The sequence below is a fragment of the Vidua chalybeata genome, chromosome 1 (genome assembly GCF_026979565.1).
Source record: "Vidua chalybeata isolate OUT-0048 chromosome 1, bVidCha1 merged haplotype, whole genome shotgun sequence".
NCBI classification, from domain to species: Eukaryota; Metazoa; Chordata; class Aves; order Passeriformes; family Viduidae; genus Vidua; species Vidua chalybeata.
In genome coordinates, this window is record NC_071530.1 from 151995003 (window position 1) to 152011198 (window position 16196).

The following is a 16196-nucleotide window of genomic DNA, read 5'->3' on the forward strand; positions in this document are numbered from 1 at the left end:
GTCCCATCCTTCTCCTGGCACTGCTCTTGGTCAACCATCTCCATGTCCTTGTTGCGTTCTGCAGCCCCATCAGTCGTGCATGATAAGACAGTCGACGTTCTTATCTTCCTCATATTACTTTCGTTATTACGTATTTCCTAATTCTCTCCCGGTTAATTGCCGGAGCTTTTTCCATCAGAGGGTCCATGGGCACCTCAGGATCCATTTATGCTCCATCAGGATCACAAGGCAGAATGCTATTTTTGACAAGGGAATGGCAACCGGTGTCATGTTCCTGGAGTTCTATCAGGGCCTTAAAACAGTCCCACAGGACATCCTTATCTCTAAACTGCAGACATGTGGGCTTGAAGGGTTGACTAACCAATGGATGAGAAATTGTTCCCCTCATGCTTCTTCCTCTCCTCATCCTCCATGAGGTTTCCTTTCCATGTGTCAGTCACAGCCCAGCAATGGGACCCCACATTGTGACCTTGCTGGGCCCAGCTGAGACGAGCGCTACGGATGAACACACACAAGACTGCGAGGAGCATAGGAGCACCTCCCTAAGTCATATGGATTGCTTTCCCATCTCCAATGGCAAAGCCCAGGAATATAGACAAGCCTGGAGAGAGGTAGCCAAGATAGGGAGGAAGAGAATGTGATGAAAGGGGCAGATGCTCACCCCCAGAACACCTGCAAAGCTTAGAGCAGCCTAAAAAGGGGAGCTGGGGTTGTTTAGCCTGGAGAAAACGAGACTCAGGGGTGACCTTATCACTCTCTACTACTTCCTGAAAGGTGGTTGTAGTCAGGTGGGGGTTGGTCTCTTTCCCCAGCTTCTGACAGAATGAGAGGATGCAGTCTCAAGCTATATCATGGGAAATATCGTCTGGATACTAGGAAAAAGTTTTTCACTGAAAGAGTGATAAAGTACTGGAATGGTCAGCCCGGGGAGGTGGTGGAGTCACTGTCCCTGGATGTGTTTAAAATAAGACTGGATGTGGCACTGGGTGCCAGGGTTTAGTTGAGGTGTTAGGGCATGGGTTGGACTCGATGATCTTGAAGGTCTCTTCCAACCTGGTGATTCTGTGAATTCTGTGAAAAGCTCTGTGAGGAAATGGGTCCCTCTTCACCACACACACAAAACACAGCACACCAGTGCCGTGGGGTGACCTCACCGATGACACCCCATCTCCACAAAGCTTTGGTCACATCTTCAACCCATCCTGACATAAACCATCAAGACCAACATTTAACCTCTAATAATCACACTTTAAAAGCTACCGCCAAGGTCAGAAGGAGACAGCCTCAAGAGAAGGATGTGGAATCACAGAATCACACAAAGGAATGCCAGCACCATGACAGAGAAGGAAAGAGCAACTCACTAACTGTCCATTAGTAATTAATCCTTTTTGCTAATAGGAACACAGTATTACATTTACAGGATATAAGTTATGAAATCCGTTGGCTTGAACGCAGAATAAATGAATTGACGTCACACACCAGGCTGAGAAAAAAGGGATGGGCCCACATTTGTTGTTGGCTATTGGATTTCTAAATGAGGTCAAGAAATACGATTTAAATGATAGAGTGGCTTGTTGGGTAAATTTTAGAAATCTAAATGTAATGTAAGATTGGAACAAGTTTAGTCTGAACAGCCTCTGCTGTCCAAGATCCTCTCTTGATCCCACTCAAGACACAAGAGCAAGAGCCCAGTTTCATCAATGAGGAGGAAGTCCCAGGCACTGGGACCTTGACAAATAATTGCAGAGTGACCTTGCCAGGACATCAGCAGCTCCCTAAGCATTCCTGGGAGAAACACAATCACTGATGGACATCCAGTGGCACAGAACAGAGTCCCAGTCTTCACAAGGCACCTGCAAACCTCAGCCCACAAGGGCCACACAATGACCTCACTGATGACATTGCAACTCTGCTGGTCTCTGCTTGTTTATTCAACCTTCCCAGATTGTTAGATTGTATCTTACAATCAAATCCTCCTGAAGACCAATTCTCCCTCTAAAGCTGCCGGCAAGGTCAGATGGACACAGCCTCAAGGGCATGACATGACACTGCAGAATTCCGTGGAGGAAAACACTCCCCACCTCATGACTCACCAAGCTGGGCCAAGCAAGAGCTGCTGTCTAAAAAATGCCCCAAGGCCATGGGACAAGACCGTCCCGCCCCTGCAGGACCAGCATAAAAGCCGGCCCAGAGCCTCTCTCCCTCACACACTTCTCCTGACACCTTCTGCTCCTGCTCCTGCCAACAACCAGGTGAGTCTCAGGCCCCTGACCCTCCTGCTCCAGCACCCCTGGCCCCTCTCTTCCAGCAGGCTCAGCCCCAGCCTCAGCACCACAGCCTCACGCCTCCCCACAGCCCAACAACAGCCTCCACACTCCCTCACCCTAGTGCATCACCACCCCTCACACCCCCTCACTCCTGTCGTACCTCATCCCTTCTCTTCCAGGAACCCTCCACACCACAGCCATGGCCTGCAACACCCTCTGCCGACCCTGCGGACCCACCCCGCTGGCCAACAGCTGCAACGAGCCCTGTGCCCTGCAATGCCAGGATTCCCGCGTCGTTATCCAGCCTTCCCCTGTGCTGGTCACCCTGCCAGGACCCATCATGACCTCCTTCCCCCAGAACACCGCCGTCGGATCCACCTCCTCGGCTGCCGTGGGCACTGAGCTCAGTGTGCAGGGACAGCCCATCTCTGGTGGATTTGGTGGCCTTGGCTACGGCCTTGGCTACGGTCGTGGATTTGGCTATGGCTGTGGCTATGGGCTGGGAGGCCTGGGCTGCTATGGCAGAAGGGGCTATGGCTACAACTGCTAAGGGGCCCGCCTTGGCACCACTCCTCACACCAACCACCACCCTGGAACACACCCCAGGCATTGAAGATGCATCTCTGGCAAAGGTTGTCAAAGCGGTTCAGCAATTCCAGCTCCTGCTCTCAGGGCACCAAGCAAGGCAGTAGCCAAGGGGCCAGCCCGCGCTGCCTGCAAGCATGGCCCATCTCTGTTCCTTCTCCCACTCCCTGCTCTGCATCGCCCTTTCAGCTCTGTCATTGCCCTTTCTGTTCTGCTTCTCTCAAGCCAGAGACAGTTGGGCACCTCTGCCTGGCTGCTCCCACTATGGGGTTGGGATGCCTTGATGCTCTGGCCAAACCATCTGCAAGCAAAGCAGCTCAGGTGATTTTTGCCCTACTTGCACGTCCTACTTGCACTGCTCTCTTCCAGTGGATGCTCATGACCACCCACTGCTCTGTTAGCTCAATAAAATTCTCTTGCATTACAACTTCAGATGTCTCCTTTCCTTCACTGACACACACTGGCACATTTTGCCTTTCTGGTGCATTCCACAAACCCCTCACTTGCTTGATCCCGGGCCTGGATACACTGATGCAAGTCTATCCCTGCCTCTTACAGAAGCTGTGTATGGGTCTTGTTTTTACTTTGGCTGGACACCAATTACTCCACAACCTCATCACCTTCCAGGGCCATCTACAGCTCTGCTTCAGCACATCCATATCTTCCATATACTTGGGTGCCCATAGTTGAACACATCTCCAGTCTCTGAAGAGCTGAGCAGAGGGTCAGAGTTGCCCCCTCACCTGCTGCCTACACTGCGGTGATAAGCCCAGGACACGAAAGGGTTTAGATCTGTGAGTCCACATGGCCAGGGCATGCCCAAGTCTTCATCCACCAACACCCCAAGTCCTCCTTGGGCATGTTCTCAATCAATTAATTTCCCATCTGTTATCCATTACTGAGATTCCTACGTGTCTGAGGGGACAACACTGCCAAGCTCATTATTTAGGATCTTGCACAGAGCTGACCCCACGGATCTGACTCCAGGGCTGCAGTACTGGGGACTCACCTCCATTTGCACTTTGGGCCACTGATCAGAAGCCTCTGGCCTCAGCCCCTCAGCCACTCTCAGGCAACCTGGACCTTCTCAGCTGCTCTGAGAGTGTAGAATGGGTAGGAGCCTCAAAGGCTTCACAAAAATGGTTGTGTCCAACAGCAGCCACAGTTCTCTCGTCATGCCCAGGCTGAGTCACTGGCACAGAGTAGACACACAGCTCAGCCAAGCCCCATTTCCTCAAGGGAAATGCTCCAAGAGAAGTGACCTCAGCTCTGGGCACTTGCCACAACACAAGACCCCAGAGGCCTGGCTCACCCCTCCCCTGCTGCTGCTCGCATTTTCATGAAGGATAAATTCTTCCTGAAAACTTTGATGGGGTTCCAACGCTGGTGAATGACGGAAGAGCAACTGATATCATGTACATGGACTCGTGCAAAACATTTCTTCCTGTGGCAGACAACATCCTTATCTCTGACCTGGAGAGATGTGGAGTTGGTAGCTGGAGCATCAGCTGTGGGGTGGAAAATGGACGGGATGGTCTCACTCACAGAACTGTGGTCAACAGCTCCGTGTCTGTGAGAACAGGGATGAGTGGTGACCTACAGAGGCTCCTTATCCATTATCACTTCCCATTTTGTCAGGCACAGGGACAGTGCAGTTGAGTGTCCCCTTATCAAGAATGGGAATGACATCTAGGTGAGCGGTGTGGTTGATTGTCTGGAGGCAAGGGATGGCATCCAGAGAGCTTTTGACAGGCTGGGGTGCTGTGATTGTCATGAGGGCCAACAGGATGAAGTGCAACATCCTAGATCTGAATTGGAGCAATCTCAGTAATGGATGGCTAATTAATTGATTAAGAGCATCCTCGAGGAGAAGGACTTGGGATGTTGGTGGATGAAGAATTGGACATGCCCTGGCCATGTGTACATGCCAAACAGAAACTGCCCACGCCATGGGCTCATTGCCACAGTGTGGGCAGCAGGCGAGGAGGGAATTCTGACCCTCTGCTCTGCTCTGCTCTGCTCTGGTGAGATTGGAGTTCTGTGCTCAGCTCTGGGGCATCAAGGGGGTTGCACTACAGCACAAAATAACTCACGCACTTACACTAAAATTAAAAGGATAAAAGGAAGCAACTTTTATTTCTAACCTCACCATATGTAGAATTCTAAAAGTCACAGTAGATTAGAAGATGAAATAATCACTTCTTTAACTACACTAGTTAAACTAACAGTCTATCAATTCTCTCCTCCCACAAAGAAAAATGTAAAACAATCATTATTTCCATGAACAGTGCATGAAAACTCTAGTAAAAAGATATAAACATTAAAAAACAGAAAACTTTTAAAAGAACTTTAAAACTTTTAAAAGAACAGAACAACACAAGGGTAAGGACCTGCTTGCATGGATCTGTATATGGGCTGAAGAGATAGCGAGGGACTGGAGCAACAGCTGTGTAGCCAATGTAAAAACGTGGCCCAGGGGGCTTGTGTCAGAGGCAGGGATAGATCTGCCTTAGTGTATCCAGGCGTAGAATCATGGAAGTGAAAGGTTTGTGGCATGCACTGGAAGAGGAAACTGCCAGTGTGTGCCCGCGAAGGAAAAAGAGGCGTAACAATGCTGCAATGCAAGAGAATTTTATTGAGGCAAAAAAGTGAGAGGTCATGAGTGCCAAGAGGAAGGGAACTGGTCTGAGGGGCAAGTAGGGAGGCCATCAGCCAAGATCCTTTGCTTGCCGGTAGTTCAGCCAGAGCATCAAGGACTTCCTGCTCCGCAGTAGAAACAACCTGATGGTGAATGTTGCTAATAGTCTCTGACTTGGGAGAAGAGATATGCAGCAGAGGGAGCTGGACAGACCTAAAAGAGAGTGAGAGAAGACCAGGAGGCAGATGGGCCATGTTTGCCGGCAGCCCAGGCAGGCCCCTTGGCTACTGCCTTGCTTGGTGCCCTGAGAGCAGGAGCTGGAAGTGCTGAGCTGGTTGACAGCTTTGGCTCAGAGAGGGGTCTGCAACAACTGGTGTGTGTTGCGGAGAGTGGGTGGTTGGTGTCAGGAGAGGTGCCGAGAGACCTTAGCAGTTGTAGCCATAGCCCCTTCTGCCATAGCAGCCCAGGCCTCCCAGCCCATAGCCAAATCCACAGCCGTAGCCAAGGCCATAGCCAAAGCCACCAAATCCACCAGAGATGGGCTGTCCCTGCACACTGAGCTCACTGCCCACGGCAGCCGAGGAGGTGGATCCGACGGCGGTGTTCTGGGGGAAGGAGGTCATGATGGGTCCTGGCAGGGTGACCAGCACAGGGGAAGGGTCGATGATGACGCGGGAATCCTGGCATTGCAGGGCACAGGGCTCGTTGCAGCTGTTGGCCAGCGGGGTGGGTCCGCAGGGTCGGCAGAGGGTGTTGCAGGCCATGGCTGTGGTGTGGAGGTTTCCTGGAAGAGAAGGGATGAGGTAGGACAGGGTTGTGAGGGTGCAAGGGGCAGTGATGCAGGAGAGTGAGAGAGTATGGAGTCTGTTGTGGGGCTGTGGGGAGGTGTGAGGGCTGCTGAGGCTGGGGCTGAGCCTGCTGGAAGAGAAGGGCCAGGGGTGCCGGAGCAGGAGGGTCAGGGGCTTGAGGCTCACCTTGCTGTCAGCAGAAGCAGGACGGAGAAGGTGTCAGGAGAAGTGTGTGAGGGAGAGAGGCTCTGGGCTGGCTTTTATGCTGGTCCTGGAGGGGTGGGACAGTCTTGTCCCATGGCCTTGGGGCATTTTGCAGGCAGCAGCTCTTTGCTGACCCAGCCTTGTGAGTCATGATCTGGAGAGTATTTTCCTTCCTGGAATTCCACAGTGTCATGATCAGTTCTTGAGGCCATGTCCATCTGACCTTGGCAGCAGCTTTAAAGTAAGAGTTGGCATTTGGGAGGTTTTGATTGTTTGATGTGTGTCAGGGCAGGCTGAAGAAGCAACCAGAGCACAGCAGGGTTGTGATATCATCAGTGAGGTCATTTTGTGGCACACGTCCTGTGTTTTGTGGGTGGCTTGTGAAGACTGGGAGTCTTTTCTATGCTGCTGGATGTCCATCCCTGATTGTGTTTCTCCCAGGAATGCTGAGGGAGCTGCTGATGTCCTGGGGAGGTCACACTGCAATAACATGGAAATGTTCTATTGCGTAGGAGTGTTCCTAAAAATGAAAGACAGCTCATGGCCTTGTGTCTTGAATTGAATCAAGAGAGAACATGTGGAATAGTAGAGTCTGGTCCAACTGAACTTGTTCTGGTGTCGTGGTCCATTTGGACTTCTCATCTTTACATGGCATTGTGCTCTGTCATTTAAAGTGTATTCCTTGACCTCATTTAGAAATCCATTAAGCAAAGACCCAACCCAGCTTGATCCATTCTTTCCCAGGCTGGGCTGTGATGTCCTTGCTTTTATTCCGCATTCAAGCCATGAGGTTTTATATCTCATATTCTTTTAGTCTTAATAATCTGTTCCTGCTAGCAAAACCCAGTAATTACTAATGGTTGGACAGCACAGTTTTCTTCCCTCCTATGTTATGGTGCGGACATTCCTTTCTGGAATTCTGCAGCTCCATGTCCTTCTTTTGAGGCCATGTCCATCTGACCTTGGCGGCAGATTTTAAGCGTCTTAGAGGTTAGGGGCAGGTGTTGATGGCATGTGTCATGGCGGGCTGAAAACATGTCCAAAGCCTTGGAGAGAAGGGGTGTCATCAGCGAGGTCAACCCATGGCACTGGTGTGCCCTGGTTTTTGGGTACAGTGTGAAGTGGCGCCCCGAGTCGTCTGGGGCCAGCTCTGTCAGGATTGTCTGGCTTTGCAGGAGCACTGCTTGTGAGGAGCTGCCCTTTCCATGATATTCTCTCCATCCCCACCATGCTGCAAACATTCAGAGCCTGTCTATATTCCCAGCCTTTCCTGCTGGAAATGCAAAAGCAATCCCTGTGATTTAGGATGGCCTCCCATGCTCCCCAAAGTCTTGAGCTGGTTCATCCATAATGCTCACCTCAGCTGTGACCAGCAAGGTCACACTGTGGGGTCCCAGTGCTAGACTGTGACTGACCATTGGAAAGGAAAAAATGCTGAAGGATAAGGACAACGAGACACATGAGGAGCACAGTTCCCCATCCATTGATTAATCCACCCTTGAAATCCATGTGCCTGAGCTAGAGAAAAGTTGAGGCAGGGGACAGTCCTGGTCCCCACCACTGCAGGGACTCCCTGGCGGAACAAGGATATGGACATGGTTGACCAAGAAGGCTGCAGGGACACCATGACACTGACAGGACTGGGGTATCCTCAAAACGAGGACAAGATGAGAAAACTGGGAGTTCTTTCAGGCAGGAAGCAAGAATGCAAATGGGAGATGTCATCAATATGCCATGGTATGACCTTACTGACAACACAATTATCCTAAGATTCGGCTGAGTATTTTACATGTCCTGACACACACCATAAACAATGAGATACTGGTCATCAATTCTCCCAATTATGATGTTCTGCCAAGGTCAGATGGACACAGCCTCAAAGGAAGAAGAGAAAATTGCAAGAATACATGAAGGAAAACACTCCCCACCTCATGACTCACCAGGCTGGGACAGGCAAGAGTTGCTGCCTAAAAAATGCCCCAAGGCCATGGGACAGAGCTGTCCCACCCCTCCAGGACCAGCATAAAAGCCAACGCAGAGCCTCTCTCCCTCACACACTTCTCCTGACGCCTTCCCCTCCTGCTCCTGCCAACAACCAGGTGAGTCTCAAGCCCCTGACCCTCCTGGTCCTGCCCACCCCTGGTCCCTCTATTGCAGCAGGCTCAGCCCCAGCCTCAGCAGCCCTCACACCTCCCCACAGCCCCACAACAGCCTGCACACTCTTTCAACCCTCTACATCACTGCCCTTCACACCCTCACATCCCTGCCCTGCCTCACCTTCCTCTCTTCCAGGAACCCTCCACACCACAGCCATGGCCTGCAACACCCTCTGGCGACCCTGCGGACCCACCCCGCTGGCCAACAGCTGCAACGAGCCCTGTGCCCTGCAATGCCAGGATTCCCGCGTCATCATCAACCCTTCCCCTGTGCTGGTCACCCTGCCAGGACCCATCATGACCTCCTTCCCCCAGAACACCGCCGTCGGATCCACCTCCTCGGCTGCCGTGGGCAGTGAGCTCAGTGTGCAGGGACAGCCCATCTCTGGTGGATTTGGTGGCTTTGGCTACGGCCGTGGATTTGGCTATGGGCAGGGCTATGGCTGTGGGCTGGGCTGGAATGGCAGAAGGGGCTATGGCTACAACTGGTAAGGCTCCTCAGCACCACTCCTGACATCACCTGCTCTGGGTTCTCGCAACAACTCCTGCCAGCAAACTACCACAGCTCATGGTTGCTCCACTTGCTCCTCACACTGGATCCCGACTTCTCCTTTCTCCTGTCTCTACATTCTTGTGCCTCAATAAAGTTTTCTTGAATCAAAGCCTGAGACGCCTCCTTTGCTTCTCTAATTCCAGTGGTCTCACATCCTTACCAAGCACATTCCACACCTCAACAGGCCACTGGGCTATGTGCAACAACACATCCCTCACAAATATATCAAAACAACTTAGAAGAAAGTCTGGCATAGGAAGCACAGGAGGTGACACTTTCCAGAACATGACACAAACCAATCACCTGATAGACCAAAGCCTTGGACACATCCATGCTCTCCTGGTCAAGTCCTTCTGTGTCAGCACACACTTGGCAAACTCTCTTCCCCACCAGGACTCTTGAACTCTTCCAGCAAAGAGATTGCCAAAAGCCTCTGCTTGGGCAGGAAATCTGGAGTGCAAGTGCTTCAACTTCCCTGCTCAAGCAAGACCAACACGAGCAGCATTCCCAGCACCACGGACAGTTCAGTCTTGGATCTCCCAGGACCGACAGCAAAACACCTTTTCTGTTCTGTGAGCACCCTCAAAATGAGAAATTCTTGCCTTCTCTAGCAATTGCATTCCATCTGTTTTCCCTTTGCCCTTGCCTTCTTGTCCTGCACGCGTGCACTGCTGAGAACAGCCGGGCTCCCTTGACTTCATTCTATGCAATCAGGCATTTGCGCATGCTGATGGCACCTCCCTGTCCACCCTTGTCCCCCGGGTGTCCCAGTTTCTCATCCAGGAATGATTCACCAACCCTTTTGGAATCTCGGTGGTTCAGAACTGGTCGCTCTTCACTAAACTGACTTCATTTTCACACTGGGGAGACTCGAATTGCACACACCACCTCACATGGCACCTCACCAGTGCTCAGAAGACACCAAGAGTCTTCTCTCCCTGCCTTATCACAACAATTCTCCCCAGTCCTGATCTGGAGACCGAGGGTGACTTCTTCCACAACAACACAGGGACACCTCCTGCCCCATTCCTTCTAAGCCAGAACCACAAAGGCGTTTTCAGAGAAGAAAACAATTGTTCCAAGTGACACACGGGGTATTTCTTCCTACCCGGGATGGGTCCTCCCAGGAAAAAGCACTTGGCAGCTGCCCTTGCTGAAATCCAGCAGATGTCCAGAAGCTGGCACGTTCTCAGTGTTGGCCCAGTGGATCCATCTCCTGGGCTACAGCACTGGGGACTTGCTGCCATCTGGACTTTGGGACACTGGCCACAAACCACTGGGCCCAGCCCTGCAGACCTTTCTCAGTCCACTGCGCCGGGCACTGACGCCAGCTGGACTTGCCTGGGTTGTTGAGGATCATGAAATACTTGTCTCCAACAGCCCTGGTCAGCCTCCAGATCCTCATTCAGACAATCACAAGTGGCCTCAGCCTTTAGCACTCAGCCCAAGGGATGACCGGAAATATCAAAACTTCTGAAGTGAGACTATCACTTGTGCACCCACTGAGCATGTCCAAATTGAAAGGTGAGGTCTGAGGGCAGGCTTTGCCAACTGGCATAAATGCATGGAGGGGTGAATTCAATGTGTCAGGGATATGGAGGTCGAGATGACCCCGAGATTGTAAAAAAGTCTTTTCCTCCCAGCCCGTGCAGCCAAAGAAGAAGTCGGAATGCATAGGGTCGGCTTCTCAAGGTTGTTTATTTTCTATTGTCAATTACATGCTCTGGTGGATTTTGTGGCTTTGGCTACGGCCTTGGCTATGGCCATGGATTTGGCTATGGGCTGAGAGGCCTGGGCTGCTATGGCAGAAGGGGCTATGGCTACAACTGCTAAGGGCCCTCAGCACCACCCCTGATATCAACAATATGCTTGCGGCTCTGGCAACAGCTCCTGCAAGCAAATCACCTCGGCTGATCGTCGCCCTGCTTGCGTCTCACACTGGATTCCTTCTAGTTCTTTCTCCTGTCTTCATTTTTTTCCCCTCAATAAAGTTTACGTGCATCAAAGTCTGATATAGCTCCTCATCTTTTTCAATTCCTATCGTTTCATATCCTCACCCAGTAAAATGCCAGATAGGCTGTTGGCGTGGATGGGAAAGAAGCAGAACACCTCTCTTAGGTAAGATGTCACCCCCAGCAATAACCAAGACAGGCACTGGAAGCAGGGGTTGAGGGCACACTTTCCAAAACATGATGCAAACCTTGGACCACTGCCCCAAATGTTTTGACACATCCATGCTCTCCTGCTCATGGCTCTGGTAGAATCTCTCTGTGCCAGCACACACTTGGAAAACTCTCTTCCCCATCAGCACTCTTGAACCCACCCAGCGAACAGGAGGAACAACGTCATCCACTTTGGCATGGACTCTGGAATACAAGTGCTTCATTTCCCTCTCCTCAAGGAAAGTCAGCAAGGGCAGCATTTCCAGGACCATGGCCAGCTCAGTTTTGGTTCTCCCAGCAGACTCCACCAGCTTTTCCACTCCGAGACCACTATCACACTCAAAAAGTCTTGCCTTCTTTCCCCATGGAATTCCATCTGTTTTCCCTTCTTCCCTTCCTCACTTTCCTTCTCCTGTGTGCACTGTTGAGAACAGCCAGGCTTCCTCAACTTCATTTCCTGCCATCAGGGATCTGCCTTGTCTCCTGGGAATCCCAGCTCTCTCTGCCCTCTAGGAATGATTCTCCACCCTTTCAGCATCTCGGTTGCCCCAATCTGGTCTTGTTTCACTAAGCCCTTGTGCTTCTTTCGCTGGACAGCCCAAAACTGCCCACACCACCCCACACAGGACCCCACCAGTGCTCTAAAGAGAGGAAAGGTCGCTTCTCCCAATTTCAGGGCAAGAATTGTCTAAAATCTATCTTGGATACTGGTGATACCTTTTCCAGGAAGGAAAGCATTGAGATTTTGTGATCCCTTTGTTCTCCACCAGCACCACAGGGTCCTGCCTCTGCAAAGCTCCTTTCCAGCCTCTCAGCCCCCAGCATGACCTGGGACCCACTGCCATTCCTGCCCAGATGCAGAACTTCACATTTTCCTTGCTTGAACTTCAGGAGATGCCTCCAACCCTCAGTCTCCAGGTGTCTCTGACTGGTGGGAGACCCAAGTGGTGCCTCAGCCACTCCATCGGCTGCCAGCTCGCTGAGGGGACAACCGTCCCCACTGCCCACGTCATTGTTGAGGATGTTGAACAGGGTTGGCCTCATGGATATAACTCTTGACTTCCTTCCCTTGAGATTTGCTTCAATTTGAATTTTGGGCCACTGATGCCCAGCCTCTGGGCCCAGCCCCACAGCCACTCTCAGGCCACTCACTGCCCTCTCAGGCAACCTGGATTTCCTTGGTTGCTCTGGGAGCATGGAAGGGGAAGGAGCCTCAAAGGCTTCACAAAAGGGCTGTGTCCAACACTAGCCACAGCTCCCTCCTCATGCCCAGGCTGAGTCACTGGCACAGAGTAGACACACAGCTCGGCCAAGCACCATTTCCCCAAGGGAAATCCTCCAAGAGAACTGGCCTCACCCCTCAGCATTTGCCACAACTCAAGACCCCAAAGTCCCGGCTCACCCCTCCCCTGCTGCCGCTCCCCTTTGGCCTCTGCTCCCTTGCACAGCGGCCACCAACACACATGGAGTCAGGTCAGTTCTGATGGAAAAGCCTCTTGACATGGAGTACAACTGTTAAAGCAGGACTACAAAATTGGCCACTAAACGATCACATCTTAGAAACAGTTTTGTTGCAGAAGATCTAAATTTTAAGTACAAAGTCTAACCATTCCCTCTGCACTACCAAAGCCAGCATTAACCCATGTCCTCAAATGACACATCTACAGGGATATTAAATCCCTGCAGGGATGATGACTCCACCATTATGCTGTGCAGTCTGTGACACCAATGGCAACCCTCTCCATGAAGGAGGATTCCTTAATATCCAACCTAAACTTCTGAAGACACTTGGACTATTGATTCCTGCTCTCCTGTGCCACAGCACAGGGGAAACAGGTTTCACATCCAGTTTATTACGAGTGAGTCCATTCAGAAAACAGACATCTGAAATTGTGATGCAAGAAAAATTTTATTGGGACAAAATAGTGAAAAAGCAGGAGCAGCCAGTGGAAGGGAATTGGGCTGAGGTGCAGTCAGAGTGACCAACAGCTGAGGTCCATTGCTTGTAGAATATTTGGCCAGAGCATCAAGGACTTCCTGCCCCACAGTGGCAGCAGCCCACCATAGGTGCCCAATGGTCTCTGGCCTGGAAGAAGGGGTTTGCAGCAGAGGGGACTGGAGAGAGCCAAAAGGGAGAGCAGAGAGCAGGAAGCAGGGAGAGGAGAAGAGCAGGAGGCAGATGGGCCATGTTTGCAGGAAGCCCAGGCAGGCCCCTTGGCTACTGCCTTGCTTGGTACCCTCAGAGCAGGAGCTGGAAGAGCTGAGCCAGTTTGAGACTCTTGGCCCAGAGAGGCGTCCTCAATGCCTGAGATGTGTTCCAGGGAGTGGTTGGTTGGTGTCAGGGGTGGTGCTGAGGGCCTTTAGCAGTTGTAGCCATAGCCCCTTCTGCCATAGCAGCCCAGGCCTCCCAGCCCATAGCCAAATCCACGGTCGTAGCCAAGGCCATAGCCAAAGCCACCAAATCCACCAGAGATGGGCTGTCCCTGCACACTGAGCTCAGTGCCCACGGCAGCCGAGGAGGTGGATCCAACGGCGGTGTTCTGGGGGAAGGAGGTCATGATGGGTCCTGGCAGGGTGACCAGCACAGGGGAAGGGTCGATGATGACGCGGGAATCCTGGCATTGCAGGGCACAGGGCTCGTTGCAGCTGTTGGCCAGCGGGGTGGGTCCGCAGGGTCGGCAGAGGGTGTTGCAGGCCATGGTTGTGGTGTGGAGGGTGCCTGGAAGAGAGGGGGGTGAGGCAGGGCAGGTGTGAATGAAGCAAGGGGCAGTGATGCAGGAGAGTGAGAGAATGTGGGGGCTGTTGTGGGGCTGTGGGGAGGCGTGAGGGCTGCTGAGGCTGGGGCCGAGTGGACGGAGAGAAAGGGGCCAGAGGTGCAGGAGCCGGAGGATCAGGGGATTGAGACTCACCTTGCTGTCTGCACAGGAGAAGGTGTCAGGAGAAGTGTGTGAGGGAGAGAGTCACTGGGCCGGCTTTTATGCTGGTCCTGGAGGGGTGGGACAGCCTTGTCCCATGGCCTTGGGGCATTTTTAGGCAACAGCTCTTGCCTTGCCCAGCGTGGTGAGTCATGAGGTGGGGAGTGTTTTCTTTCCTGCAACTCTGCAATTCTGTGTTCTTTCCCTTGAGGCTGTGTCCATCTGACCTTGGCATAACCTCTTAGTTGAGAGAATTAACAACCTATATCTTGTTGTTGATACCAAGTGTCAGGACATGCAGAGGACTTACCAAATGCTTTGCAGAACCGGGGATTTAATGCTAGGTCATGCCATGGCATATTGACAACATCTCCCAATTGCATTTTGTCTCCTGCCTGAAATTCCAGGTCCCTAGTTTAATCTAATTTTAGGGGTGTTCCAATTCCATCATTGTCTTGGTCTCCCTGAGTTGCTCTTGGTCTACCATGTCCATGTCCATGTTCCACTGTGGAGTCCCAGCAGTGGTGGCTGAAAGGATGGACACTGCCCTCAACGCACTTTTATTTCTTTTCCTAATCCTGTCCTGGTAGCTGCTGGAGTTTTTTGCAGCAAAGGATACGTGGCCAAAGAGTGGATTAATCACTGGTTGAGGAATAGTTCTCCTCACATGTCTTGTCCTCTGTATCCTTCACCATTTTCCCTTTCCATGCGTCAGGCAGAGCTCAGCACTGTGACCCCACAGTGTGACCTTGCTGAGCCCAGATGAGACGAGCGCTATGGATGAACCAACACAAAACTTAGGGCAGCATGGGCTCCTCCCTAAACAACAAGATTGCTTTCCCATCTGCAGCTGGAAAGGTCTGGTATAGAAAAACACGTGGAGAGATGGCAACATGGTGGGGATGGAAACAATGGGATGAAAGGAGCAGACTCTCAAAAGCAACTCTCCTGCGAAGCCCAGAACAGCCTGACAGAGCCGTGATGGTTTGGGGCCCATCTTCACAATGCACCCACAAACTACAGAACATGAGTGCCCTGGGGCGTCCTCACTTGATGAGGTGGCTTTGGTCACGTCTTCACCTTGCCCTGACAAGGCCAACAACACAGCATTTAACCTCTGCTACTTGCATTTAAATATTGCCATCAAAGTCAGATGGACAAGACCTTTAACAAAATGGCTTAGAATCTCAGAATTCCAAAAAGGAATGCCAGCACCATGACACAGGAGGGAGGAGGAGCTCACTGATTGTCCATTAGTAACAATTAGCTTTTGCTAACAGGAAGAAAATATTAAGATTTAGAGGTTTCAAATTATGAAACCTTGTGGCTTGGATGCAGAATAAGAGAATTGACATCACAGAGCAGCCTGGGCAAACACAGGCTTGTTGTTTGTTTATAAGATTCATGAATGAGGTCAAGGAATATGCTTTAAATGACAGTGTACGCTGTCGTGTAGATTGCAGAAATCCAAATGGACCTGAAAAATGGAACAAGTTCAGCCTGAACAGCCTCTGCTTTGCCGGATCCTCACCCTTGATCTGATTCAAGGCCAAGAGCTCTCTTTCATACATTAGGAAGCACTCAAAGGCACCGGAATCCTGCCAGGTTATTGCAGAGTGACCTCCTCAGGACATCAGCAGCTCCATCAGCATTCCTGGGTGACACAATGACCGATGGACATCCAGTGCCACAGAAAAGAGTCCCAGTCTTCACAAGGCACTGACAAAGCACAGCACATGAGTACCACAAAATGACCTCAGTGATGACACTGCACGTCTCCAGGGCTCTGGTTGTTTATTCAGCCCTCCCTGACACACATGGAACAATCAAATCCGCCCAAAACCAATTCTCACCCTAAAGCTGCCGCCAAGGTCATATGGGCACGGCATCAAGTGTGGAACATGGAACTGCAGAATTGTATGAATGAA

The 16196-nt window shown here is 51.5% G+C and overlaps 4 protein-coding genes and 1 pseudogene across 4 annotated transcripts in view; 2 read left to right on the forward strand and 3 right to left on the reverse strand.

Moving 5' to 3' along the window:
* Positions 1–16196, reverse strand: part of LOC128783652 (feather beta keratin-like) — a 34072-nt gene that overhangs the window by 9043 nt on the left and 8833 nt on the right. The gene's annotated exons all lie outside the window — the stretch shown is intronic.
* On the forward strand, positions 2434–3246 carry LOC128783621 (feather beta keratin-like). Its single transcript, XM_053934536.1, has one exon. It carries the CDS (start codon positions 2467–2469, stop codon positions 2815–2817), a length of 351 nt encoding a protein of 116 aa, XP_053790511.1. The 5' UTR covers positions 2434–2466; the 3' UTR covers positions 2818–3246.
* On the reverse strand, positions 5916–6303 carry LOC128783643 (feather beta keratin-like). The gene has a single exon (XM_053934589.1). The coding sequence runs from the start codon at positions 6252–6254 to the stop codon at positions 5916–5918; it is 339 nt and encodes a 112-aa protein (XP_053790564.1). The 5' UTR covers positions 6255–6303.
* On the forward strand, positions 8795–9130 carry LOC128789389 (feather beta keratin-like). Its single transcript, XM_053945373.1, has one exon. It carries the CDS (start codon positions 8795–8797, stop codon positions 9128–9130), a length of 336 nt encoding a protein of 111 aa, XP_053801348.1.
* LOC128783549 (feather beta keratin-like) lies at positions 13714–14380 on the reverse strand (annotated as a pseudogene).